The 27,701-nt window shown below is 39.7% G+C and overlaps 2 protein-coding genes across 3 annotated transcripts; one reads left to right on the top strand and one right to left on the bottom strand.

Annotated features, from left to right (window-relative positions):
- Positions 1-765: 765 nt before the first annotated feature.
- Positions 766-4,934, bottom strand: LOC141789449 (retinoschisin-like). The gene is made up of 6 exons (XM_074668856.1): positions 4,880-4,934; positions 4,397-4,422; positions 4,114-4,306; positions 3,145-3,286; positions 2,736-2,931; positions 766-940 (listed from the first exon to the last, which is right to left on the bottom strand). Exons 1-6 carry the CDS (start codon positions 4,932-4,934, stop codon positions 788-790), a joined length of 765 nt encoding a protein of 254 aa, XP_074524957.1. The 3' UTR covers positions 766-787.
- Positions 4,935-6,154: 1,220 nt separating this feature from the next.
- On the top strand, positions 6,155-27,606 carry LOC141788985 (AP-1 complex subunit sigma-2). 2 transcript variants are annotated; one of them, XM_074668214.1, is made up of 5 exons: positions 6,155-6,246; positions 7,062-7,240; positions 9,815-9,923; positions 10,017-10,154; positions 22,400-27,606. In XM_074668214.1, the coding sequence occupies exons 2-5, from the start codon at positions 7,062-7,064 to the stop codon at positions 22,445-22,447; spliced, it is 474 nt and encodes a 157-aa protein (XP_074524315.1). In that variant the 5' UTR covers positions 6,155-6,246; the 3' UTR covers positions 22,448-27,606. The 2 variants fall into 2 exon arrangements, with proteins under 2 accessions (XP_074524315.1, XP_074524316.1); XM_074668215.1 differs by lacking the exon at positions 22,400-27,606 and adding an exon at positions 17,137-19,303.
- The last annotated feature ends 95 nt before the right edge of the window (positions 27,607-27,701 follow it).

Genomic DNA, 27,701 nt, shown 5'->3' with positions numbered 1-27,701 from the left:
AGAACTTCCTCCTAAGCTTTTTAATGATGCACTTTGAAGAGATTGTGTGGCTCAGCAATATTGCTCTGACTCTGTAAATTCTTCCTCACTTCATGCTCATGATGTGTGCGGTGTGTGGAGACCTGATCGAACACACTGAGTCCATCATTCCAGTATGGTGTTGTGTATTGTGCCTCTGTAAGGACTGTGCACACTCTGTACCTGACCACACAATACATCTCTCTCTGGGTTTTTGTTTTGTTGAAGGAGCACCGTGTATTATATTAATACTGATGTGTGACTACTTGTTTGGTAATATTTATAACAGAAGATGTTTATCAGCTGTTTAAATGAAATCAAGTATTAAGTTTGTGCTTTTATTACACAAATTAGTAGCATAGTCAGTGTTTATCTGCTTTTTTTTCAACAAAGCATTTACATGAGAACATGAAGCCACAAATGAATGCTTAACGATTTTAGAATATCAATGTTTACATATGTAACAGTAAATCTCAAATAAAACCAAGTTGATTTGACTCTTGTAACTTGTGCAATATTTTTTATTCTGGTTTGCTCTGATTCACAGAAGGTTACGGTGTTAAAACAAATCATATCTTTCTTTATCTTAATCTGAATCTGCAAATCCCCTGAATACATGCTGTCCAATCTTTTCATAATAGTAGTAACAGAAACAGAACTGCTGCATGAAAAGGTAAAAACAAACTCTCAGGATGGATCTTTCGTCTGTTTGGCAAGCAGCAGGCTGACGGATAGATGATGGACTGGTATTGAAAGGCTGTCTCCCCCCTCAGCTGCACTTGTTCATGCACATCAGCAGCTCCATCCTCACAGCAATACGGGTGTGCCATCCCAGAGGCAGCAGGCGGATGAATCGAGCGACGATCGGCGGGCGGAGGATGTTTTGGACCGTGGAGGTGCGGTCAGAGTTCCCATAGAAGACCTGAGGAGCAGAGAGGAAGTCATCCAGATCTCTCTATGTACATGTCTGTTAACCCCAGATTTATTGTTGATGTGATCCCTCACTGGAACGGACGGTTCACTTCTTCACTTGGAATGAACCGTAATAATATCCCCTCATTGAGTTATAAAACACTGTGTTTGACTCTTTGACCTCTGGTTGTACCTAAAAATATCTTTATTTATGGCCATTCCTTATTAAGGGATTATTTGTTTATCAACAACACCAGATGCGCGCGCAACATGGGTACAGAAGCACTGTGAAGTATAATGGTTTGTCAACTGACATGGAGGAGTAAGCTGACAAAAACCACATTTTTTAAACTAAATATCAGTTCTTATACGGATGGTAAACAGCTCCCAGGTTTGTGAAATAGCAGTGAGTGTACAGAAGAGATCAGCAAGTGGACAGATATTAGGTGGACGAGTCACCAGTTAGCATGGTCGCTATTAACTGCAGAACACCGGTTGCTCTGTGATGGTCCAAACTTGATAGACGTTGCCTCTGCTGTATAGTATCATTTCTAAAAACTGACCACAGAACAACTGTACATTTTTGTGCTGAAAACAGGTTGAATTTAGTGCTTAAAAAAACACTAACTCGTACGAATGAATGGAGCTAAACGCTGCTTCTGCAGTCAAGATGTTCGCACATCTTTAGGGTGACGTAGACTGGTAATCCCTCCATAACTCTGTGTGTACTACCAACACTTCAAATATATTACACAGTATGAAGAAACAACCCCAAAAAACCCACTGTAGCTTTAATGTTCAAACTAATTCCATTTAGTCTGAGAGTGATGTTTCCTCCAAATATTGTTAATAGAATTATGAATCAAAACAAAGATATTTCACTGACATTCTGAATATTGTCAGGACCTGAGAGAATCTTTTGACCCTAGAAAATAAGTTCAGAAACCAATGCTTAATGTTCACTCAGCTGGGTGCTGCCCTAATTTCTGAAACGTTCTCAAACCTCCCCTCTTCCTTTATGCTCCACAGATCTCCCTGTCTGAACTCAGCTGAATGACGCTTCTTCATCTCAAGGCAGATGCATTAGATACAGCTACAGGCTATGGGACAGACTAAAAAACAGACCAAAACTTTCGATTAAGTCAGTGATTCCCAACCTGTGGGCAGCAGCCCTCTGATGGGCCACAAAGGTATTGCAAGTGGGCCTCTGAATCATTTTCAAAAGGGTATAATTCTTTTTCTTCCTGGTTGGGAGATGTATTTGTATGAAAATAAAAATGTACTGTAATACTACTAAAGGTGCTGCAATGTTTGAAAGATGCTGTGTCAGTGACTGTGGAGCTTCCAATACGTTAAATCACCAATAAAAATAAATGCTCCAAGAACAAAATACATGGCCTTCATATTATGAGGTTGGAGGTGGGCTTCGAAAATGTTTGAGACTTAAAAGTGGGCCCTGAGTTGGAAAAGGTTGGGAGCCACTGGTCTAAGTAACACAGCCACTCCTTCACGGAAAAGTCAGTGCATAAATGATCCCAGTGTGTGATACAACACATTTCTGATGGAGAATGTGAGAAACAAGCTGAGTACAGGGAGAATGTTTCAGGTTTTAGAGCTACCGTCACTGAGCTTCTCCTCCAAGGTTGCTTACATTACAGCGGGATCGATGCAAGTCACAAAAACCTGCAGCATCAGTTCAAACTAAGCACACTTTCAGCAATTATTCCACAGTGGTCCTAATTTTGATGTTTTTTTTTCTTATGAGAGAGTTATCAGAAATGTGATTTATAGCTTTGAGTACTCACCCTGTTGTTCCCTGTCTGGTCTTTGTAATAGATCCAGTTGAGAGTTTCCACATTGCGGTACTGAATACTGTACTTAGTGATCCATTCATCAGCATCACAGCGGCCCTGAGTCAGGATCCCTGACACCACTCTCACCTCCTTCAGGTCGATCTGGATCCATTGGTACAGGTCGTTGAACTTGGACAGCCATGCACACCTGAAAGGAACAAACTTGTTTGTTAGTCCAAGTACAGACAAATCCCTGCATCAGCACATCGGCTCATCCCGACTTCTTGAAAGTCTGGATAAAGTTGGCGTGAAAAAAATATTCTAAAAATCGTAGCTCTTAAATCTGTTTTTGAAGAATGGTTGCTTTAGCATGCAGATTTTCAGCGTCCTCCCTCGGTTATTCAGTTTTAAAATGTCATACCCAAAGCCTTGGTTGTTGAGGCGAGCCTTGTTGGGGGTCCAGGAGGAGTACCACCCTGTCTGTTGGTCCTGGTTGGAGCACGTGATCTGGTCTGATGTCACAGCTCCTGATTCAAAGCCAAGGGGTGTATGGTAGGGGCACTCTGTGGAGGACAGGCGGGCTTTACTGTGGAGCTCAGACTACTTTTACTTCAGAGAATCAGCCTTTAAATGACTGACTCAGGCTTGATGTGTACTGTGCCTTTTATTTCCTTGATCTTGCCACACTTTGGGTCGTTGAAGTTTATGAGGTGGCACTTCATCAGAGATTATTTTGGTTTATCAATCAGGGACGCCCCTTAGTTCCTTATTTCTTCTCTTTTTTATTAAGTGTTTGTGTGATGATGTTTTCAGATTATTTCCAAAATACAAAACAGACTTTTTGATGGCCATCTTAATTTCCTTCTTTCCTACTCCCAGTGATTCTCCTCACACTTCTGATGCTCTTTCCTCTTACAGCAGAAGTCAACGATCACCTGATGTGCAGGCTTCCCAGTATCACGCTGATAAGTGAAGGGCACTGCCCTATTTTAGGCTCCTTAATCTGCTCATCACATTCCTGCGCAGGTAATAAGATTATCGTACGCCATGTGCTGTGCCAGGTATCTACCTTAAAGATCATTGTACAAATCCAGGACATTTCAGCTCAAAGAACAAAAATGTGGCTGAAGAATGTGGAGGTAATGGTGGAAGGTGAGGATGCAGCGCTGCAGAGGTGATGCTAATGAGGACACAGTCTGGTACCATGAGGTGTGTGATCTGTCAAACCAGCTGGAGCTCTCTGGAATCATCCAGGGGACGTGAGCAGGGCATCATTAATCTCAATGTGTGATGTTTCCTGCCATGTTTGTGCCCTTCTCTTTCACGTGCATGTGTTCATTTTTTTTCTGCAGGTGAAGTAAATCCCTGTGAGAGCATCATGTGACCTCACCTGGTATACAGTCCAGGGTGAACCCCCGAGGTTCCAGTGGTGATGGTGAGGTCTGCAGCACAGGTGGGATACTTGTTGGTGCATCAGGGGACTCGCAGTTGCAGGTACAGGCCTTTACGTTGCGGGTCCATGTCTCGATGACCTGCTGTTCCTCCTCCTGTAGCTCTTCCTCCTGGACGTCCTCCCCATCCTCCTGAAGGACATATGGGGAGGAGTTAATGCAGAGCTTTGCTCCTAGAGTGAGTTAAAAACCAGATTTCAAACTTGTTGTAGGTGGTCTTACCTCCTGGGAGTGAACAGTTATCAGAGCTGTGCAACATCAACAGATGCATGAAATGTAAGAGCAGGCTTTAAAAATAAAAGTGAAAGCTAAAACTGTATCTGTATCCTTGGAAACGGTGCTGATAAACAAAAATGAAGACTCTAAAAATGCATGCATGCCACTAACAGAACTGTGACAGAAGTCTCTGATTGCTCTGTTTGTGGACATTCAGTAGTAGACTGAATTAACTTGAAAATGAATTAAAGTGAAGCAAATTATTTTTGAAAATCAACTTTTTTTCAGTTATTCACAATAACAAGTTCACTGGCTACTTTTTCATAATGCAAAAATGTTCAACTCCAGTTCTTTTGTAGCAGTTTTCTTGTACGCTACACTGAATTTCTAGGACAGACCAACCAAATTAACCACACAGAGCGTTGATCACATGAAAGGTCAAGTGCATTATGATTTAATATCCCTAAAGCAGGTGCACAGGTGACTTACCCTGTGACAGAAGCAGGAGGAAGAGCACAGCAGCACATCGAGCAGTGACCTCCATCTTCCTCCTCTGCTGTGCTGGAATGTGATGTGAGTGTGATACCCAACGCTAGAGGATAGGATTACTGTAATCCACAGGCCAGAGATTGCCTTATCTAATAATGCTCTTTATTGGCCCTAAGTCACCCCTGTTAGGCTTTTCAAATGAGCTGCACCATGGGAATGTTGTAACTTCATAAATCAAGCGGGGGCACCATACTTCAAGCATGGTGTCATGTGAAAATTGAATTATGCAAGAAGAAATGTACTTTTTGTATTAATTCTTAAAGGAACAGTGTTATATTATTCACATTATTTCCCTTTTACCAAAAAAAAAAAAAAAAAAAGGAAAATCCTTTACCTGCTCACTTCAATTATTGATTTCAGACCCACAGGTCTGATCAGCATAACTGATTGAATGAATGATTAATAAAATAAAAGACAACAAAACAAATGAACATTGAAAAAAAATAATTGTTATAGTTTTCAGGCAGAAACGAAAGGGGTATAAACTTTTTGACTTCTTGGATAGATAAAGCATAAGTGTGTTTGTGGGCATGCGTGTTCACTACATATTCCTGCAATAACCAGTCTATTTCAGTCCGTTTCCTCCAATCTTGTCTTGTTATGTTATCATCCCAGGCCATGCTTGCCTCATGCTCTCAATTATCAGACAAGTAAAGTCTATTCTGTTTTGAGCTTTTTAAACATATAAAAATGAAGAAAAATGAGCTATGATTAACACCTGATAAGTTTTGATATCAAGAAAATAATAGTAACACAATATGTCAAAGCTTGTCTTCAATTATCCTTCAAAGCGGCCCAATAAATAGAACATGATGCCTCGATAATCTGACATTCGCAACATAGAATCCATTTGTTGTCTATAAACTGTAAAGTAATCTATGATAGGGGATTTGGGTGTGCTGTTTCGAGAATTTGGTGTTTCCCTTCTGAACTCATGCTTCTTTTTAGTATATTTCGCGCTTTCAAACCCCCAAACAAACACATTATTTTGTATTTTCAGTCTAATCACCTGTTGCTGTGTTAACAGTTACATACAATTTCTTATTCCGCCTCCGTTTAAGGCTCCTTCATAGGAGGATTCAGCCTCCACTGTATTTTGATTGACGTATGCATCAGCCAATCACATGCGCTATCCTGAGTTAAAGCCTATGATAGGCGGGGACTCTAACTTATTCTTAGCCAATGAACATCGTTGCCAGCGGTACATTGGCCAATCACGAACTTGATGCTAACCGGCCGTGTATGTGTCAGGGAGGCGTAGGGAGGCTCGTTTCTTCAAGAGGGAGAATACAGTGTTTTTATCTAAGGTAAGTAGTTTTAAGTTATATTATTTAAGCTTTTCTATTAAAATATATCCACAGCTTGGTCACTTGTTGTGTTTTAAAAGCAGGCAAAGCTGCAGCAGTTCGGGCTAATGCTACCTGCTTAATAACGGTTTTACACTCACGGTGCATGACAACCGTCAGGCTGTGGGGATACCGTTAACCAGAGGGGAGGGTGTCCGTGCTGTTTATGGTGGAACTGGAAGCGACTGGCTTTGAAATGCTTTAAAATATGACGTTATACAAATTAATTGATATATAAATTATATTTTGTCTTTGTAAACCGAATATAAACTGTCAAAATTTAACACATGGCAGCAGAATAGATACTAATATAAGTAGTTCACTGTCCACTTGACTGCTTCGGAATCAAAACATTAAGTTTAGTCAACACAAGTGTTATATGTGGCAATTATAAATATAGCAGCTTTTCTATATTTTAAACTGTTTACTTCCTCAGTTTGGTTTGTCTTGTCAGAATAACCCACTTGCTGATATTATTTTCACGCTTAAACAAATGAAATCCGTTGTTTTAATGCTTTTCTTTTGTATTTATCTCAAATGATCTTTTTCTCAATACTCCTCTGAACACACACTGGTAATCTATACTTGACTGCTGCATTTCTTATTTTGCCATACTTGTTTATATTCTTGCTTCTTACTTTATCTTGTGTTGTGTTGTGTTGTACATATTATTGTCATATTTTGCATCGTTCTACTTTGTATCTTATTTCTCATTGCATATACTGGGTATAAAATAAGTTGTGTTCTACAGCTCTTCTCTCATCTCTTTATTTCAGATGCAGTTCATGCTGTTATTCAGTCGTCAAGGCAAGCTAAGGCTTCAGAAATGGTACGTGCCATTGTCTGATAAAGAGAAGAAGAAGATCACCAGAGAGTTGGTGCAGACGGTCCTGGCTCGAAAGCCCAAAATGTGCAGCTTCCTGGAGTGGAGGGACCTTAAGATTGTATACAAGAGGTGGGTGCAGAAATGGGATGGGTTTACGGACAAGTTTGCTGTGGTTGAGTGCCCACTGAATGGAATTTTTCACACTTCCGTGGGCAATTCATAGAGCTGTCATTCCCGTCATCCTGTCAAAGTGTTATCAGACAGACAAGGGCATCATGGCTGCATGCAGACTCCAACAAGAGGCTATTAATTTTGCCTCATTATATCCTGTTGCTGTGCCAACAGACAGGCTGGCAGACTATCTGTGAACCCAAGTGACCCGACAAGGCCAGACAAACACAGCACGCACCAGACGGTGACTTAACAGCATTTCATAACACAGATGTTTGTTTACGACTTCGATTTAAAGGCTTATTTTTGAATCTCTCTATTTTCATGTAAGTTCCTGTGGCTAAAACAGTATAATAGACTCTTACTTCATCCTGTACAAGCAAGAGCGTTATTTAATGAGTCAACTAAGATAAGGCAATTTTTTTCATCATGCAACAGTGGTCATAATATGTTAAACTCTCTTCCCAATGAAGACAGGAGGTCTTAAATAAAGTCTGAAGTTGAGCTGTATGTCTGTGACCTTTTGTATTTTTTGCCATTGAAGGGGAAGAGGTCAGACTGTTTATTACTTGGAGGACATAGGTCTGCTTTGCTGAGGCGTGATGGTATAAAAGAGCTGTAAAGGGCCACAGACGGTTGGAAATCCAATTTTCCTTTTATATTCTTGACATTTAGTGTGAGGTAACAGAAAAGAAAAGGCGTGGGGTCAAGTTTGAGTCCAGCAGCAAACAAGGCTGTGGATATCAGGTGGAAATGGTTTTTAATGCAACAAAGTTAGCAGTAGGCCTGCAGAATATGAAGTATATTGTTATAAGTAACATTATTTTTCAATTAAAAAATCATGTAAAGATTAGCCATGATGTTACATTGTATCTCTACTGCATGTCTTTTAGCTGTATTTTTTTTTATTTTAGTGTTTGCAAAATTTCGTCTATACTACATTTAAAAGAAAAAAACAGAAGCCAAATCTTCAAATATCCAAAACAGAGATGTATGATTATATAGAGGACTAAAAGTGCCAAAATGAGATATAAAAACACATTATTAATTGAATAAATTATTAAGTGAATAAGTAATTAATCAAATAAATAATGGTGACAATACTTACATAATATCGGAAATAAATCAATGAAATGTAAAATAGATATATAATTATTTAATTAATTAAAAGTGTTATGAAATACTTAAATAATAAATTAAATGTGTCATTAATTATTTAAAATACTAATTTGCCTGATTTCAACCCAAATTTAATTATTTGATTATTTATTTAGTCAATTTCTCATTTAATTAATGATGAATTCATGTATTCAATTTTGGCACTTTTAGTCCTCCATATCATTATGATAATAATGATTATGTGTTTTATATGAATAGCGTCTTTCAGGACATTTAAGGACACCCTACTATAAAAAAAAAAGTTTAAAGTCAAAATACACAGGTACAAAACAATCTAAGAATTTTTTTTTGTTTTGTTTTTTTTTAAAGATCAACAACAAGTAGGGGAGGGAATGTACCAGATGGATTGAAAAACACACGTCCATGATAAAAGCAAAAGATGGAATGATGAAAGTATAAACACTTTTCTGTTAAGTAGAACAAAGAAAAACACTTAAGCCTATCAATAAGATTTGGCAGCTATGTCTTTAAATATACCTTAACTATTGAATAGATAATCAAAAGTGCCGTTGAGTATTGATGTCAGTTGACTGAACAATTCCTAGACTAGTTATTGCAGCCCAGTGAATGTCCTGATGAATACTACAACCCAGTTCTCCAAACCTTCTGGTTTTAAGTTTGTCCTCATGTTTCCAGATAAAGAATCAGATAATCAGGAGCCTCTTCTCCATAGACTGTTCTCTCGCTGTGCCTGCTAGTTTGCTCTATGAGTCAGCCACAGTGAAAGTGCTGTCTCACTTCTCTGTACCACAAACAACTACACAACTGAGCTGAGGCTTCTGTATTTCCGGAGCTTGGCTGTGCCTTGCGCTCACTCTGCAAATGAGGATAAAGAGAACAATTAAACGGCTTGATGATAGAGCGGAAACTGTTCATCAAATCACACGTTTCATCATGGAAAAGTTCTTGTCAGAGTCAAAGTTTTAGACATTTTTTTGTCCATAAAATCCACAACCATTCCCATGTTGCCCCCCTGTCTGTGAGGGATCAACTGACCAGCTCCTTTATTAGCCAATCATCACATGCTTATAGAGTGCCTCAGGGATTAGCAGGGATAAGGAAGCATGGCAGAATGGGGCTTAGCTCATACAGCCTCCTGCTTCTGGTTTTTAAATGAATACCCAGTGCACAGTTAACAGCCATCTTTGATTATAACAGAAGTGCTCTCTCAGCACTGCAGCAGAGCTGGGAAACACTGTGCATCACTCTGAGATCCTGTGTAATTGTTAAAATGCAAAAAGTCAGCTCTTCCTCTGTTGACTCTGTCAGACTGGCGCTGCACTGTCACTTTGTTTGTCTCTGTTAAACGCTGATGTACAGTGAAAGTAGGTTATCTTGTCACTTGTGTTGCAGGTATGCCAGTTTGTACTTCTGCTGTGCCATAGAGGACCAGGACAACGAGCTCATCACACTGGAGATCATCCACAGATATGTGGAGCTGCTCGACAAATACTTTGGCAGTGTGAGTTCCTGCTTTTTCTTTACAACTTTATGCTTCATGCTTCACGTACCTGTGCCCTTGCTAATTAAGCATTCATTGATTACCTTGCAACAGGTGTGTGAGCTTGACATTATATTCAACTTTGAGAAGGCTTATTTCATCCTGGATGAGTTCCTGCTGGGTGGAGAGGCTCAGGAAACGTCCAAAAAGAATGTCTTAAAGGCCATCGAGCAGGCTGACTTACTGCAGGAGGTAAGACTTTTAATGTGGGAACAATACTGGTTTCATACTAATGAGTTCCCCTCTCCTGCTCCTGCATCATTAGTAATCTGCCCTCACATCCCACTGCAACCCAGTCGACATTTGTGAAATTTCAGATCAAAGTCAGCAGGAAAAGAGAGCGTAAGAGGGTGGGTCTGAGAGATCAGAGTCTGGGGGATGAATCCACAAAAATAAAAAGGAGAGCTCCATGACTTGCATACATTATCTGCCCGGTCTCAAGTTCCAGTCAAAAACAGCTGCTGTGCTCATGAGTTTACAGCCCAGACATTCCCAAAGAGCTCAATACGCCCTTTCCTATATTTCAGATGACATGTGGTGTAGTGCTGACTGCACACCATGACAACAGTCAGCTGGACGACTGTAGTTCTGTTAAAAACCCACTCAGGAGTAAACCATGCATGTTGCCTTTATGATCATTTGAGTCTTAGTGTTACACCCTTTTACATGCTTCAGTCTGAACCATATCCCTGATTCATTTTCACTTTAACAGCTAGAAGATGTTCAAGCCGCTCGGCTGTTTGTGAATGGGATTCTTTTGGCAATAAGACTCATTTGCATAGAAAGAGGCTGATGTTACGCCCAATGTTGCACAGTTGCATAGTGACTCATTAACTTAACATGTAAACAGCACAGACACTTTTCACTCGGCAGTGCAGTCATAGATCATACCCATCTGAGGAAGTGTTGACAATGACTCAGTTCTGTAAACTTATTTGTGCAGATAAAGCAGCAGCAAAACTGTTCAATCATTAGTGAATTGTGCTGTATTGACAACAGTGAATTTAGTTTAAAACTTTTTATTTTATGTCATTTTATTTTTTCGTCCTTGTGTCAACCATTTACCTCAAATATATTGTCAGGATAATCAGATAAGTCCTTTGCTTATCAGTTATTTAACAGTTGAGCTATTTTAAAAATCCACAAATAATGTTAGTTCTACAAAGTCAAGTTTCCCTAATTACAACTTTTTTTAGTCATACTTTGTGGGCTTTTGCACCTTTCTCTGGGGATGTTAGGACAGTGAGCACGGGGCAGGAAACTGGGAGAAAGACTGAGGGAATGATATGCAGGGAAGGGGCCTGAACCCAGGGCTCCCACCTTATAGGGACATGACTTAACCAGTAGGTGCCCATTTTTTTTTTTTTCATCTGCCTTCCAACCCTGACAGTCATCTTTGGGTTGGAGTAAATAAGTACGGGAGGTTTTCATGGGCTTTGGAAAACACTGGTAGACATTTTAATTTTGTTATAACATTTGACTGATGATCGACTGATTGATCAGGAAGATAATGAATGGATTCATTGACATAAAGAATAACTGCACTGGTGTCTCCTATTTATTTTCAAAATTGTATTTATTTATCTAAAGGGACAATGCATATTAATGGATGTTCAATCTGTCAGATAGATAGATAGATAGATAGATAGATAGATAGATAGATAGATAGATAGATAGATAGATAGATAGATAGATAGATAGATAGATAGATAGATAGATAGATAGATAGATAGATAGATAGATAGATAGATAGATAGATAGATAGATAAACTGCAGCAGCTTGTTCAAATACACAGTGTGTGGCATGATGAGAACACACATAAACACTAATCCAGTAGAGGAAAGGTGGATTCTGTCACACAGGACAGTTTCTGCACACTGATCAGTTTTCTCTTCTCATCCTCATTTCCATTCCTCTTGTTGCATGCAGTGATTCATAGAGTGTATTTCCAGTTTTGAAGTGTTTAATTTCTGGTGATTTGAACTCCCATTGGTCACTAAATGATGTACTGTCTCGTTGAATGTGCCTAATCTTCATTTTCTTTCTGCCTTCTTTATTCTTCACTATGTGATTTGCAGAATTTAGACTTTCAGATGCGCCTGTTTTCAGGTACAGTTTGTAGAGAATAAACTATCCCTTGCTGTAGTTTTTAGACCGATGTACAATAGATTCCTAAACAACCCTCTAGAGTCAGCGGAAACAACACACCAGTGACAGCAAAATTTCCACTGTCAGGAGAACATTGGGAGTTATTAAAGTTACTGGTTTGTTTTTCTGCTTCATATTGACCCTCTGATGTTCCCATAATCCAAAGCACCAACTTAAATCTTCATCAGCAGTTTATTTTCATGGACATGGTTTATAAAAGAAGAACTATGTATTATTTATTTGTATCTGCTGACACATTGAATGAGGAGGCTTCATTTTGTTACAAATGTCACTGAGGTGTGACGCTCACGGGTTTGATGGTTTTAGAGAGTGGAGCTCAGGTTTCAGCGTGCAAACAAAGCCTTATTGTCTGCACTGCTGTGACCACACACACACACACACACACACACACATGTCCAGCCTGCATTAGCATGAGTACAGTCATCTACAGTAGAAGCAAAACAAAGTGTCGTTGCTTATCCCGTTGAAAGCATATTCAGGACAACATCACAGCTGTGCTCCGGCTTCAGTCAACAATAAACTCAATTCATAAATAAAAGAAAGAAAATTAGATGTATCATATCTTTGTGTGTGGTCAGTATTAAGGCTTGTGTGTTATTAATCCTGGTGCTGGAGAGTTTAAATGACAACATGTACTAAAAACTTTGAAATGACTCCAGTTGATTTCTTCAGCCAGCAGCCCTGACGCAGACTGGATTCAGATTTCTTAGAGGAAGATGTGCCAGATCCAAACAGGTCCAGTTGAAGTTTTGAGATTAATATTCTCAGTGTCTTAATGACAGCATTGCTTAAAGGATCCTCACAGAGAACGACTGTTCTTAAAGGAGGAAGGTGCTTTTTTTCACCTGAAAGAGCTGCGGCAGGTCTTTACCAATAACTGCTTTCAACACAGGACGTTTATTGAGCAAAGCAAAGGAGATGCTGATCCTAAGCTGTCTTTATCTGGTAGTTTTTTTTTTTGTTTTTTTTTTTGTCTTTTGAGTGACCCTGGTGTTTTAAACAGTTCACTTGAACCAAACAACTGTAATAAACTACCAGAGTGCTGCTTAGTGTTTTTTTATGACCTGGAAGAATGTGACAGCTGTTCCTGTTTTATAGATCAGGCTCTGACAGTAACAAAAAGGTTTTCATCCATGAAGATCTTTTCTGTTATTCTGAGCTGTCATGAACTTTACAGCATGTTGTGGCTACTGGCTGACGTATGTAATGTAAATGTAAGACGCCATCCCCAAACTTTTTGTTGCCATTAACCATGAAATGTCAAGCAGTCTGCTGGAACAGAGAAAGTCTGTCACAAAAGGAGCTAGGTAATTTTTATTCTTTTATTTTTTTCCATAGGCTATAAAGTCAACACATTATTTTTTTTCCAGTAATATAAAAGTTTAAAATACACACACAATTAATGTTTTCATAAAAGACCTGAGTAGACCTCCTCATTGTCAGCAGGCAGATGAGTTTGCTGTATTTGTTTGTTCAACATTTGGTCATTCATTGAGCCAAAAGGCCCCTGCTAATGAGTTCTTGGAAGAAAAATCAGGCCACTGCTGACAAACCGTGAACATCCAGAGGAGAGAGGAGGTGTCAGCTGTTGAAAACACAAACACTGGTCATATTTTTTAAAAAACGCCACAAAACACTCAAAACAGAGATTCTGAAATATGGATGTTTATGTGGAGGGTTTTTTTGATCATGAAGGAGAAACACATATACATGCTGTTTACAAATACAACATGAGGAAAAGAATGTGCATCAATTTTTAATATCTGCTTTGGGTAAATCCGTCCTGGCACCTTCACTGGTACAGGGAATCTAAGATGAGCCAACACCGGGAAATAAAATGATCTTTGAAGCTGCTTCTTTAGCAGCCAGCAGTACCATCAGGTACCTTTACTCTGGAGACTAAAATGTATCATCCTCATTGAATGGTAAGTTCTAACTGTGAGCTGTCACATCGCAGTGAGGAGCTATTTTAAACCTTAGAGTTGGATCCCTCACTTTGCCAGAAATTGGGTCAAAACCTCAAAAGTACGAGTCCACGTTTACCCCGGAGAGAGAGAAGGAGAAAGAGATCTCTGATTGGCTCAATTCTCTACTCAGAGTGAAGACTGGGGGAGTTTGCCAAATGAAGAACTCTTATAAAGACTGTAGAGTCCATCCATGTGTCCAGGCGACTGGTAACTACAGTCAGCATGGGTTTTCACTTCTGTGTGCTGTGGACTTTCTCTTGCATGTCCAGTGTTTCAGACTCACTTAACAAAAATACATGTTTATGATCATTTTTCAGACTCATAACAGGCACGAGATAACACTGCAGGAGCTTTGGACTTGTCTAAACACTTTAAGTAACAAGGAACCTTTTTTATTTTCATTGCTCAGTCATTTTTCACAATTTCCTCCTCATTGATGCATCTTCCTCTTTTCTTGAAACTAATCTTATTTGAAGTTTGAACTGTTTGGTTGATGTAAAGAGTGATGCTGTTTGTGTGAGTAACACCCTGATATTTAATAATATCACTTCCTTCAGCACTCTGATTCATAGTGTGCGCTTTTAGAGGTGGTGCTAAATGTTTATGAACAATACGCAGCCTTTAAGTTACTAATTCTAGTTTCGTAAGACTTTTTATCATTTATAATTTGATATCTTGTCAGATCCTTCTACATTCATCTCACTCTTAATAAAAACCTGCACAAAGACCAAAACCAGCACCATGTGAAAGTCCCCTGTCAGTGTGTTTCTCTGCTCCTCAGATACACAGATTCAGTTTGAAAATGCCATCACCTAAAGCAGCCAGCCAGTCTGTTATTTCTCTCATATTAGAAGAAAGTCTGGTCAGTTTATTTGTTTACATTGGTAAAAAAAAATGAAAATGGGCCAAACCAGTAGAAAAAAGCAGAGTGGAGTCAGGATCTTTGTTTAGGACCAAGTTTTTTGTTTGTGCTGACAGTGTCCACAACCTCACTTCAAGAGTTTTAATCACCGACGCTTCTGGTTTTCTAAGAATCAGTACATGCGTAGTCTGGTATCTTCTACAACCCCCCCCCCCCCCTCCCCCCCCGACACCCATGCCAGCCAATCAGAATTAGCCTTCATCAGTCAGGTGTGGCATTGGAAAACCAAAAACTCTGTTTCCCAGCGTTTACACAAAACCACGACACCAGAGGTTTCCAAAATCTTCAATTTGTCTGGAGCTTTTAGAAAACGTTGTTTTTAGTGACATAAAACTACTATTTCATGTGGGTGGCAGGTCTAAAATATATACATATGTGTGTTTTCCCAGATACCCGGCTATGTGTGGACATGACCTGAGGTTGTACCTATCAGTAGCAACTATTGGGTCTCTTTTAAAATTATCTGCATGCTTCATATTTCCCTTAATAAAAAAGTAAAATTAATAATAGAACTTGTGTTCAAGCTGCGGCTCCAAACCTTGAAATTATACCGTAACAATAACAAAAAAGAAAAGCGTGGTTAGTTTGACCCAATATAGTTCTTCAAAACTTCTCTTGTATACAAAGTTGATACACATTTGTCTTTACTTGATTTTGATTGGTTGGTGGTGGAGGAGTGACTTTAAATAACTCAGTGACATTCCAACAAAAGAGTGCAGCTACTGTAGCAAGAGTTATTGCACTTCAGATTTATTGCAGCAGCAGATCATATAATAAAGGACGTACTGTTGTTGTGAATGTAAAGAGTCTGGTGGTTGGTGTTCTTGCTGGGTGGAGTTTGGGGCACAGAGTGAGAGCCTCTGGTCTGGAGGCATTAGTAAGCACACGGAGCGGTAATTACAGAGAAAACATACCACAGGGGATTTGGCTGCAGTTATTTTAATAAGCCTTTAATGAAACATTTCTCAGGAGCCGGACATTACTGTGGTGCCAGTAAGCAGATCTTCTTTTTGAATCACCGTGCCTCCAATGATTTCACAGATAAACGGCACAGATGAGCACAGACGGCCTCATACAAAGAGCACTGTTAGTGTGATGTTCCCCTGAGCACGTTCTGTAGACGTGTAGATAAAGTAGATAGTGTAGAGACCCTTACACTGAGACACTTATGGTGCTTTGTTTGTTTACTTTTAAAATGTTTACCTCGCAGGTGTGATGGTCCCAAACATGGTCTCTGAGTCCTCTGGTCTTTTCCAGACTTTGTCTGGCTGAGGTGATTTCTCTGTCTGTGGATTCACGGTTAGAGCCCTGTAGTCCTGACTTGTCTCCCAGTAGTCTGTATCAGTTTGTGTGTAACCCAGCGTATAGTGGTCAAGACCGCCTTCATGGGTTTGTGTCATTAGCCTCTCCACAGCTGACCGTACATGTGTGTTTTTAAACAGTGTGTCACCGTGTGTTTGTCTTAATGCTCATCTGTGTGCAACATTTCATCAACCCTGTCAGGTGTCTTAAGGTGTGCTGTTGACTGAGCACAAATCCACACAGTGCTCTCCTCAGAATGTTAGAAATGTCATGTCCAGGTATCGTCTGTTAATGATTGTTGGTATTCTCTGCTTTTTGGTTTAGCTTTTTGGTGGGTTTTCACCTTTATTTTAAGTGTGAGGAGCATTTTTCAAAATGCGTTCAGTCTGCCATTCACTTTTTACCAGTTAGTGACCAAATGATATTTTAACAGGCACCAAAAGAGCAGATCTAGATCATGCTGTTTGTGGTTTATTTTAAAAACACCCAACATTAATCCACAGTGAGAGAAACTGCACTGTGCAGCAGCTGCAGCATTCAAAATGTGAACCACTTGAAAAATGTTGCCCTCATTTTTCGAGTTGTTTCCAGGCTTTTTTCAGTCAACTAGGTGACTTTAATAAGTGCCTTTAAACTTTAAAAGTGGATTTATCCCTGTCCTACATAAAGTCACCGAGTGTTGAGAGTAGTGTGTGTTCAGTGATTCTCCCGTGTGCTGCTCTGTCTCCTGCATGTCCTGTGAATGAAGCCTCTAAACAAGGTCGTCATTGTGACTAAACACTGTTTTCTAAGCTCTGTGTTTCTCTCCCTCAGCCCCGTCATGAGTACTTTAATGTGCCTGTGTACTGAATGACCTCCATCACTGCTGCTGCTGCTGCTGCTGCTGCTGCTGCTCTCCACCCTGCATGCTGAGCTCCTCAGTGCCTGGCACCTTTCTCTCTGCACTCTCAACACCTGTCATTGTCATCATTTTGAGGATGTCAAAATATTCTGAACTCCCTTCTCAATCTGACACATGACAGTTACAGTACAATATTATCACAGTTAAAATCGTGATATGAAAACAACTGATAGATTTACTCTGGATGGAGCACTTCTCTCTGCTCTGGAAACAAGGAGATCATTACAGAGGGCTTCATCATCTCTTTGTTTTCCCCCAAAAATGTTTATTGAATCTATTTTATCTTATATTCTAAAGTGAAGTATTAACTGTCATTTGTCCTTTAATGGGCTGTTCCATCCCTCCATTTCAACACCTGTCTTTTTATTTCTACTGTAACAAACATGTTGTCGTCATGTGCCTTAATGACCCAAAGTTAAAACCACAAATTTGCATCAAAGGTTTCAAGCACTGTGTGAAAACCAAAGCTAACTTTGGGGTTTAAATGTAACCCAGATGACCTCTTTCTGAGCTTAACAGAGTTTGGTGCCCAAACTGGGGTCTTTTTGGCTGATAATGAAAGAATGAAAATTGTCCAAATCTAGGCATACCATCCAAACATGACGATGCTTTCTGTGTATTCATGTGTCTGAGATTGTGTAAGATAAATCATCTCCTCTGTGCTCAAGTGTAGACTGTGCTTACATTTTTCTATGACATCACTTTCAGGGTGGCAAGTTCATGATCATCTTACACTACTTTCACCCAGGTTGTGATTCATATAACGTCAAGAATCTTACAAATTTATACAATTTAACCACTTCTCAAGTGACAAGAGACTACACAAACAGTGGATTCTGAACACTTTTTGATTACTTATGAGATACCATCAGAAATCAGCATGTTAGCTTTCAGTCAGCTCTATGCTAACGCTAGTTTTGTTGTTGAAAAGTTACATACCAATGAACACATTTGTCTGTAAATATGTTAACACTAGAAAACTTTATTGAACATGGCCGAACACAGGATTACAAATCCCGTGGGTGATTGGAGTCAGTTGTTTTGCCTAGTGAGCCTAAGGTTAGCAGAGCTATCACCCTCAGTCTTCAGTCTTTCTTGCAAGAGGATGTTTTCATGCCTGTGCTGGTCATTGCTCATACATAATTGTAGCCAGTCACAGCCAACACACAACACCTCAATTTACCTGATCAACAAACTGACAAACCAGGCAGTTTTAAAGGATTCCACCTGTCACCTGTGCTTGTTTACATCAGGGTAGTAGAGCACTGAATCTTTATGGCAGCTAAAACCCCGACAAGATGTAGGCAGCTTCACTGCAGCTTAGACACAACGTAATATCAGCATTAAGGCCTGCAGAAATAGAAATATCAATAACTAGTTTATCTACCAGGTGATTCTGGTGCTGATGAGTGAAGGTGACAATATAAAACCATTGAGTTTGCTAAAAATGAGCAACGCCTATCTTTAGTGTACTGATATAAACCTAGGATAAAACTCTGTTGATTCTTACATGAGGTCAGTTGGTCTCAGTTTATTGGTCTTTGTGTTGTAGTTTCTTCATTTATTTACTTGAGCATCCAAAAATACAATATTTGCAGCATCAGTAGATTCCATCTGTATCACCCTTAATATTGTGGATTTGAACACAAATACAAATGCTGAATCTATTTTTTAACACCCCAGAAAACTGATCATCCCATTGGTTTATCTGTTTGAAAAAGAGTTGGTACTTTAGTAAGGTTTCAGAAACCATACTTCAGACTGCTCTTTACTTCCCACCCTGAGCATGATGCCACTAAAAATGTTTGTCAAAACGTATCTGTGAGAGTATTCTTTTGTTTTAACACAGATCTCAGGTTAATCTCCAAAACTCTTATGTTTTTTTTTCCAAGCTTTGTTCTTACAGTCAGTATTTTCACGTCTCCTCTTGGTTGTGTTTCTTCGTATGAGACTGCCGTAGAATTCACAAACCTGTCTTTTTATTATAACTGTGGAGTAATTTTAGGAGAGGTGTCAGTTACAGTTTCTCTTCATACTGTGTGTGTTTCAGTGGTAGCTACTGATCCTTCTCGATCTAGGTCCAGAAGTTGTTGTAATGAAGAAAATCAGAATAAATCCTCTTTCAGACCGCAGCACAGACTACAAGACAAGGCAGCATCTCAACATTTTCAAGCTCCTGTGAAGAGATTTTTTTTGTAGGTGATGAAACTTACTGAAAATGAATGTCAATACTTCTTTATGTTCTCAGCTGCAAAGAAGACTATCTACTTATCTATTAAGTAGAATTAACTATTTATATACATTTATTCTCAGTGTCTCAAATTGATTACAAAATCAGCAAAGAGCCAGACACAATGCTATGTCCACAGGGGGCACCAAAGCCAAACCAAAAGTTCCTCACAGGAGCTTTAATGTTGTTTTTGAATAAATCTGCAGGTAGGTGGTGTTAGCGCAATTAATGCTGAAGAAATGTTTGTTTTTGCACTGATCTAGCTAAAAGTTTTTAGCCTTTGAACATTAGTTGCAGATGTTTAAACACTTTAGAGAATAGTGAGCCTTACAAATTCATTTTTACAATGTTTTGTATGACCTGTAATCTGACTATTGTGACACACTGTAGATATTTTATTACTGTATACAAGAGATTTTAATTAATAAATTTGTTCATGATTTCTTTGTGAGTAAAGCACACTGGCGTCTTTCTTTGAACAGCTGATTTATGATGTTTTTTCCCTTAAATTTGTATAGTTTTGAACAAACTGGATCGCCTCTCCACTGAATGCTGCAGAGCTCAGTTTGTTTATCTACTTTATAAATAACAAAAGAATTGCATTTTCAGCAGAAAGCACTCTGAATGTAAAAATCTATAGCTGGTGAATAATTCAGATTGTTGGATTAAAGGTTCCAACGTTTTGCTCTGTCAATGAAACACCACTTTGGAAGTGTCTCTGTGACAAGCGGCTCGTTTTCCTTCCTCCTACATAAAGTGGCTTTTCTGTCTGCTGCTCTGATGTGACTCCTCTCTTTACTTTGTGCTGAACCTTGTTTTAGGATGCCAAAGTAAGTGCTTCTCTTTCTTTCTGCCTCACGCTCACAGCACCCATGTTCCACTGTGTATTGTCTGTGTTGTTGTTTTCCATGATTTGTGACATGTTGGGAGCAACATGAAAAAAATAGATTCATTAAACAATTTGTTGTTGGACGTCACCTCTCCACAGCACATTTTTATGGTGGCTGCCTTGTATTCAAGTCTGTCACTATGAAGCATGGGATACTGAAACACTGGAAGGATGGCGCCTTTGTTTATGTTTTGTTTACAATTGAGCTTTTCCTGCCAACTGTCTGTCATGTGAAGTGTCATGCTTGTCTTTCTGTTTCACTGCTTCATTTTTATATGTGTACACACGAATATTTCAGATGCTGACTGATGCAGCTTCAACAATTACTTTAAATCCACAGCACAAAATATGGAGGGTGAACTTTGGGTCTGTTTTGTTCATACCTTGAGCCCCACCCTCTGCATGATCAGGCTGTTACCTCATTCAATTTAATCTTTCTGCACAACCATATAAATACAAGGAACTAAAGTCCCTGCTTTTTTAGCGTTTCTTGTGCACGTAACGATATTACTGCTGTCAGTTTCTGGCTAACCAGCATTCAACTGCTGTAACACTTTAAACTGTTACAGCAACACACTTCAAAGAGAAAGACGACACCTCTGAGCCAGATCAACATAGATGGAAACAATGATTAAACTATGTCACACAAAGAAACTAAAAATATTTTTAGAGAGGAAAACCCTTCAACATCATCTACTGCCTCTTTGTATTTCACCCAGAATCTTAATGCAAAAAAAAACCCTTTGGTTACGAGAAAACTCTATAGGCATATAAGAATTTAAATATTTTAAAATAAATAAATGAATAAAGACAAGTTAAATTTGGAAGTTTAGTTTCCAACAGTTACAAGTTTATAGTTACAACTTTTTTTTACTGTAAATATTCATTTAATAACATGTTAAGGATAAAACAGGTTTTGCTTTGTCCACAGTGGGGCCAAAAAAAAAAAAGAGAAAAAACTAACTCAGACAAACTTATTATGGATCAAAGACAGGCCTTTAGCCCATGGCTTGTAAGTTCAGGAACTACAAAATTAACAAGTTGCAGGAAAAAAAAAAAAAAACACCCACTACAAATCTTGTGATCTAAAACTATTTTTTAATCAGGCTGTAATTATTGCTTTAATCATCAGCGTTTTTGGTTTGGTGTGTTTGTGGTTTCTGGTGTTTCTTTAGCCAGCCTCCAGTGGAATCTTAAGCCCCGTTTCCACCAAGCGGTTCAGTTCATTTTGTCTTGGTATAGCATGCATTATGTGGCGTTTCCACTTACTTATGCCAAGACAGGTCCCCAAATTACTGACCTGTACCGTCCCACGTTTTGGGATGCTTCGGTGAGGGTGCCAGGCATAGGGATCTGACCCCCAGAAGGTGGACATTCAACACTGCAGTCCGTTGATTGTTCAAAAGAATGCGGTGTGACAGCAGTGTTCTGAAACAAAACTTGATTGCCCTTCGTTAAGAAGACAAAAATGTCTTCCATCTTTGCTCTTTTTTTACAGCGTCGTGTTTTTCTTCTTTGTTGGATATTAGGGTACACACTATTAGGGTAATGGCACCATCGGTTGACTGTGGAAACTCTGAAACTCCGTATCTGAACTGTGCTGACCCATACCTAACCACTTGGTGGCTTTAAAGAACTGCAGCTTTTAACACTTTCACACGGGCCTCATATTTTAAGACTGAAGGTTGCCTCTTCATGTGGCCCTGCGTTCATTAGAAAACCACTTTTTAATAGATATGCAGTCCAGTCCAGACCTCTATGCTCTAAAGGGTTAACTAAAATATTGATTTACTGTTGGCATCCATTGCCACTAACAACGGAGTTAAACTCTCAGGAAAGAATCAGAATTCAAAGGTAAAACGATTAGAGTTTCCACAAAGCTGTCACTTGTCCTCCAGGACATTACACCATCTGAAAAGTTGCATCTCAGTGTTTCTGTGTGTGTGTGTGTTTCCATTTGAGTAATACTGTTGTTGTGTAAACCTGTCATACTCGGTGTGTGTGTGAGTGTGTTATGGAAGTCTGCTCTAGCTGTGGTTCATGTCTCCCTCCACAGGAAGCAGAGACCCCGCGCAGCGTGCTGGAGGAAATTGGACTCACATAAACAGGGCTCTCTCCGTCTTCATCCACCCATCATGCACTCCTCCATCTGCCACCCGGGTACTCTGCTGTACTTAGACGAAAGGAACTCCACGTCATCTCTGAGCACTGATACACACACACACACACACACACACACACACACACACACACACACACACACACACACACACACACACACACACACACACACACACACACACACACACACACACACTCACACACACAAACTCAAACACACACACAAAGTGTTCCACAGCTCTGCCATTGTTTTCTACTTCTTCATTTTTTTTTTGAGCAAAATGTAGCATTGTTTGTACATTTCCTACTGAGTTATTTATTTCTTCAGTGTGCCGACGTTTACTGTTACAAAAGAAAAACCCCATGTTTATGTTTTTCATGTTGTATTCTTAACAGCCTTCTAAATCCACATCAAGATGCTGTACCAAGCAAACAGCTTGATTTTAGTGCGACCACTTTATCCTGTGAAGATTATTTATTGAAGTCTATTGAACAGAATATGAAATGTATGAGTTATACTTGTAAAATAGGACAGCATATTATAAAGGGAAGTCTAAGGTATTACATTAGCTGAACCAAAGATTTAATCACGTCTTCAGTGTTGCATTGTGATAATCATGTCAACAGGTCACTTCCACTGTAAACATCACTGCAGTGTCAGGGGAAATTACTGCTAGGGAACGTGTTTAATGGTTTGAAATGTTGTGTATCATGTTACAAGAAATATCTCAGTTTACAAGTCAGTATCACTCATTGTTGTCTGTCAGTTTGCAAATTCCTCTCTCTTTCTTTTACACCCAGGAGGCATCAGATCAACACAGCTTAGGGGGCCATGACCAGTCAGACCCACAAAATGTGCAACATAAATGTCAGCTGCTAGGCTAGACAGCTAGCTCACACATTTACAAATCAACTTTACATTGCTTCTAGTTTAAACTTAGCTTAATCAGCTTAAACCAGCTTAATGGAGATCTACCTTTACCACTGACTCATAATCATAGACGTCATCTCTGTGACCTCAACCCTTGGTTTTTGAAGAGGCATCATAATACCTCTGCAACATGTTGGAAATGAAAACTCACTGTAACTTTTGATCAACGTAATCTTTGCACAAAACGTAAGGAAATTTGTGTTTGGTAGATTTTTTCTTTTTTTGTAACAATTGCTTTTTGGCAAGCAAATCTTGTACTACTAGAAAGTGTATTTATGGACCTCTTAAACGTCGCTACATTTGTGAGATAAGCTCACTCCAAATATTGCCCCAACTTGGTTTTGTGGATCATCAGCTTGAAGTTGCCCTGTCGCACAGGCACTTTTCAGATCAGTCACACGTGTCATGCTGAAATTATGGAGCAGACACCTAGGCTGTGTCTCAAATGGAGTACTTCTTTACTTACACTTGAGTCAGTATCACTGTGAAGTGCCTTTGATGTCCTCAGCAGAATCAGCTCAACCCTGAACAGTCACTATCTTGGCTAGATACAGGAAGAGGGTGGAACAAATCAAGTGATGGATGTTGGTTGCAGTTAATAGATGGCCGGAAAACAACTGTGAATTGTTGCGAAATGCGGTCGTCATTTCCAATAAATGCTGAGCAGCAGTGTTTGATTTGAGATAACGCCAAAAACATTAGACATCTACACAACGTTCAAACGACGTATGCTACTTGGACGTCAATATGCAGCTCAACATTTGAACGTCAGCTTTTAGGACGTCAAGTTGACTTCTAACCAGGAGTGTGTGTGTGAGCCCACTGCGCAGAGATATTCAAAGAATGTCCTTTCAATATCATTTTTGGATGTCTAATTTTGGTCTCCTGAACGTGCAGACTGTTACTCCAGACCATATCTTTTTGTTTATTTATTTATTTATTTTTTAAACATCTACTGAATGTCCATTTATGGAATGCACAGTTCCCCTCGACTGTGCAAAAAGAGGTTGAAACGATGTCCTCTGAACATCTCTCTGCTCATTGGGACCATAGACTGTAAAGAAAACCGGACATCATTGAGTAAGAGTAAGAGTCAAGAAGTGACTAGACTCATAGACTGTAAAAAAAAAATGGACGGTCTGAGGTCTCCACAGAAACTGCTCCTGGTGGCTGGCTGCAGTATAGGTTAGTATAGGTTAAAAAATCCGGCTTTCCAGTCATTCCAGATGGGCAGTGGTCAAACTTTAAGAAATTAATACACCTTGTAGAAATGTTTCTCACGTCCAATTGTTGTGGTGATTTAAAGATATAATTTGGCTGTCTTGTATTCAAGTCCTCTCTTTTCTGAAAAGTGTCTTTTTCATTGGTTACAAGAGGTTAAAAACAAGGCTTTACATAACGTTTAACAATGATTGACAGATGCAGTTCTCATGTATTTTTTTCGGGGATTGTAAAATATGTTGGGAGGTAGAGTCAAGAAGTGATTAGACTTAGATTAGAAAGAAAATAATAGAAAATAATTATTATTTTTGTCACCCAGCTCCACTCAGAGCGTGGTCACACTGGCCATCCAAACCGTGCTGTGCTTGAGCACGATTGCCCCCCCCCCGCAGCGCTGTTCCCCAGCTGTAGAGTACGGCCAGTGGTCACACTACCCCTGTATGAACCAGACTTTAACGGGTATCACACACGCGCACGGCCCGCCTACGCCATCTTGAAGCGTCTGTCTACATGAAGCGCGATCTCATCAGAGTCAGCACAATGAGACACAGAGAGCATTGCTACAACTTTAGAGACTTTTGGACTTATGGTAAGTCCCTTTCCCCCAACACAGCCCTCCAACACCCCCGCTTTGTTTAAAACGATAGTCGAGAGATGCGCTCCCAGCGATCATACCTAATGGATCGCACGCGCTGTCCTGCATGTAGTAAACCGTGCCGAAGCCCACCTCTCTGAAGTGTGCTGAAGCACGGAAGCGAATCATGCTCAAGCACGGCACAGTTGCGGTCACACTGGCCATTCCAAACGTGTTTTAGGGCTGAAGCGTGCTTAGGCATGGCACGGTTGGCCAGTGTGACCGCGTCTTCAGATTCTCTCAGAATCCCTCACAGTCTCTACTGCGCAGACTCTGGCTGCAATTGCTACCAATGGCTCTGCCTCTGACAGAGGTATTTTAGCTTCTAATCTGTACAATGGTACAAAGGCAGAGCCCCACTGTCCACTCTATATACAGTCTGTGGTGCTGATAGTAAAGTTCACGATTCAGACAGGAGACGTTTTCTGAACCAGGCTGTAAATAGTTTTTTTATGCCATGAAAGCAGCTTTTTTTTGTCTTGTGTGTGTGTGATAAATGGTATTTCCCATTGCAAGCGGACACTCAAGAAACAGCAGATTTTAGCGCTTACACATTGTCTCATATTCTTAGACTGGAGGTTGCCCCTTGGGCTTAACATAGCTACACATACAGCATAGCTCACAGAAACTAACAATAAGACGTCTGACTGGCAGCACTTGGGGTACAAAACAAGAGTCAAAAGCAACAGTGGAATAAGCTGTTTGGCACTGGCAGAGAAGATTTGGCAAGTTTTCCATGGGTACAACCTACACACTCAGCTCTGCTGTTCGCCCTGCAAATACGTTCCTTACAACTGTGGCTCCATTTAAAAGGAAATAAACACACTGCCCAACAGTATGAGATTTATTGCCAAGAAGTAACGTTACAACAAAGACAAAGTCTTGATCAAATTGCCATGCTCTTTTGGCTAAGCTTATTTTGTCTGAGGTGGAGATGAGGCAGGCTTGTTCGAGCTCAATATGTAACAATGAACTAAAACGCAATTTTTAAAAAATGTTATTGAACCCAAAATGTGATAACTGGTCAATAATGCAAGAAAAGTGCTGAGCAACCTGAGATGTGATAACTGTCCAAAAATGTAATAAGTTGTTTGCTGCAGAGTTAGCTATTTGAACATTAGCATTTTCACACCTGCTCCATGGGTAATTTTTTAATACCTGAAAGTCACTGCTTAAACCTTAACTGAGAGGGACCAACTGCATCTGCCGGAGCAAACACAACATGACCTGCAGGTTTATATTCACAGAGCAGCTTTGTTTGGAAGCCAGGTGCAGGACATACATCTTATCCACTCTGATTTTCTGACACCTAGAGATTTAAACATAGTTCAACCAGCCTAAAATAGCTAATCAATCCTGTCGAGGCTAAGTTTACGACATGGATCATTAGATTTTAACCTGTTGTCATCAGTGATGGGAAGAGCTCTCTAAAAAAAACTTGCTGGCACGTGACCCTGAAACTCGGTCGCCTTATCAAGCTGTTATCGACTGCATGTTCATGGTAAGTTTGATGTCAGACATGCGGCTTAATATCAGCTCATTCTCAAGTGTGAAGGTGCACTGTTCCCTCTGCTCGGGCTCCGGTGTGATCACTACCAACGTGTGAAAACATCCAGTTTACTACCTGATCTCCAATGTTCACAGAAGTGTTAACACATTGTTAAAAGACTGGTGTGTCAGAAATTATGTTATCTTTGGTTTTTGTTTCCTGTTACACACTTTCTTACAGTCCACAACCTGAATCTTCCAGGCTGAGCCTCCTCTGCTGGAGTCTGTGACATGTTACTCTTAAATCTACAATCTTGAATCTGTCTCACCGTCAGACTCACATTCTCAGTGTGTAGACTAAAAATAAAACTACTGTGGCTCTGAAATCACGTTAAAGAGAGCGTGCATGAAACAGCAATAGTGTCATGAACCGTAGGAGACTGTTTAGATATTCCTTTTTTAAGTTAGTAAGTTAACTTTGTTGTGGAAAAAAGGGAAAAAAGAAGTAAAAATTTGCCTTGGACACAAAACTGTACGACCATTATAAGTAGCATTTTTTTGTATTTTGCATTTCTGCAGCTTCTTCTCTCCTTTTCCATAATTTTGAAACATCTGACTCTTCTTTTGATGTGTTTTCATGCCTTTAGATCAACTTGTGTTGAATTGACTCTGTAACCTATGCTGTATCTTAGAACTGTGGCTGATAGGCTTGTTGGCTCCCCCCGTGTGCTGATGGTGAGAACATATCAGTGTGGTAGTTACAGCAGGAGTGAAACCTGTTCCACGTCACTGGACTTGTGTTTACATGTAGAGGATGCATTGTGGATTTATGTATTCCTGTCAAGTTCAGCAATAAAGAGAGTGATAGCTCGGGTCCTGTGATTCATTCTCTGCTGGTCACTCACAAAGACGGGCTGATGTGTCCCACAGTGATTTCACTCAGTGACTCAGACATGCTGAGTC

Source organism: Halichoeres trimaculatus, unplaced genomic scaffold (genome assembly GCF_033239565.1).
Source record: "Halichoeres trimaculatus isolate MK-OKI-2021-1 unplaced genomic scaffold, fHalTri1.1 fHalTri1_scaffold_4, whole genome shotgun sequence".
NCBI classification, from domain to species: domain Eukaryota; kingdom Metazoa; phylum Chordata; class Actinopteri; order Labriformes; family Labridae; genus Halichoeres; species Halichoeres trimaculatus.
The sequence above is the reverse complement of the archived record's forward strand: the minus strand, read 5'-3'. Positions and strand labels throughout refer to the sequence as shown.

What these genes read in the sequence shown, in the direction of transcription:
- LOC141788985 (XM_074668214.1), top strand. Translation starts at nt 7,062, where the DNA reads ATGCAGTTCATGCTGTTATTCAGTCGTCAAGGCAAGCTAAGGCTTCAG. An exon ending in CTTAAGATTGTATACAAGAG is followed by an intron (nt 7,241 to 9,814) that starts GTGGGTGCAGAA and finishes CTTGTGTTGCAG; the next exon opens with GTATGCCAGTTTGTACTTCT. An exon ending in TCGACAAATACTTTGGCAGT is followed by an intron (nt 9,924 to 10,016) that starts GTGAGTTCCTGC and finishes ACCTTGCAACAG; the next exon opens with GTGTGTGAGCTTGACATTAT.
- LOC141789449 (XM_074668856.1), bottom strand. Translation starts at nt 4,934, where the DNA reads ATGGAGGTCACTGCTCGATGTGCTGCTGTGCTCTTCCTCCTGCTTCTG. An exon ending in CTCAACAACCAAGGCTTTGG is followed by an intron (nt 2,932 to 3,144) that starts GTATGACATTTT and finishes TGTTCCTTTCAG; the next exon opens with GTGTGCATGGCTGTCCAAGT. An exon ending in ACCAGACAGGGAACAACAGG is followed by an intron (nt 941 to 2,735) that starts GTGAGTACTCAA and finishes TCTGCTCCTCAG; the next exon opens with GTCTTCTATGGGAACTCTGA.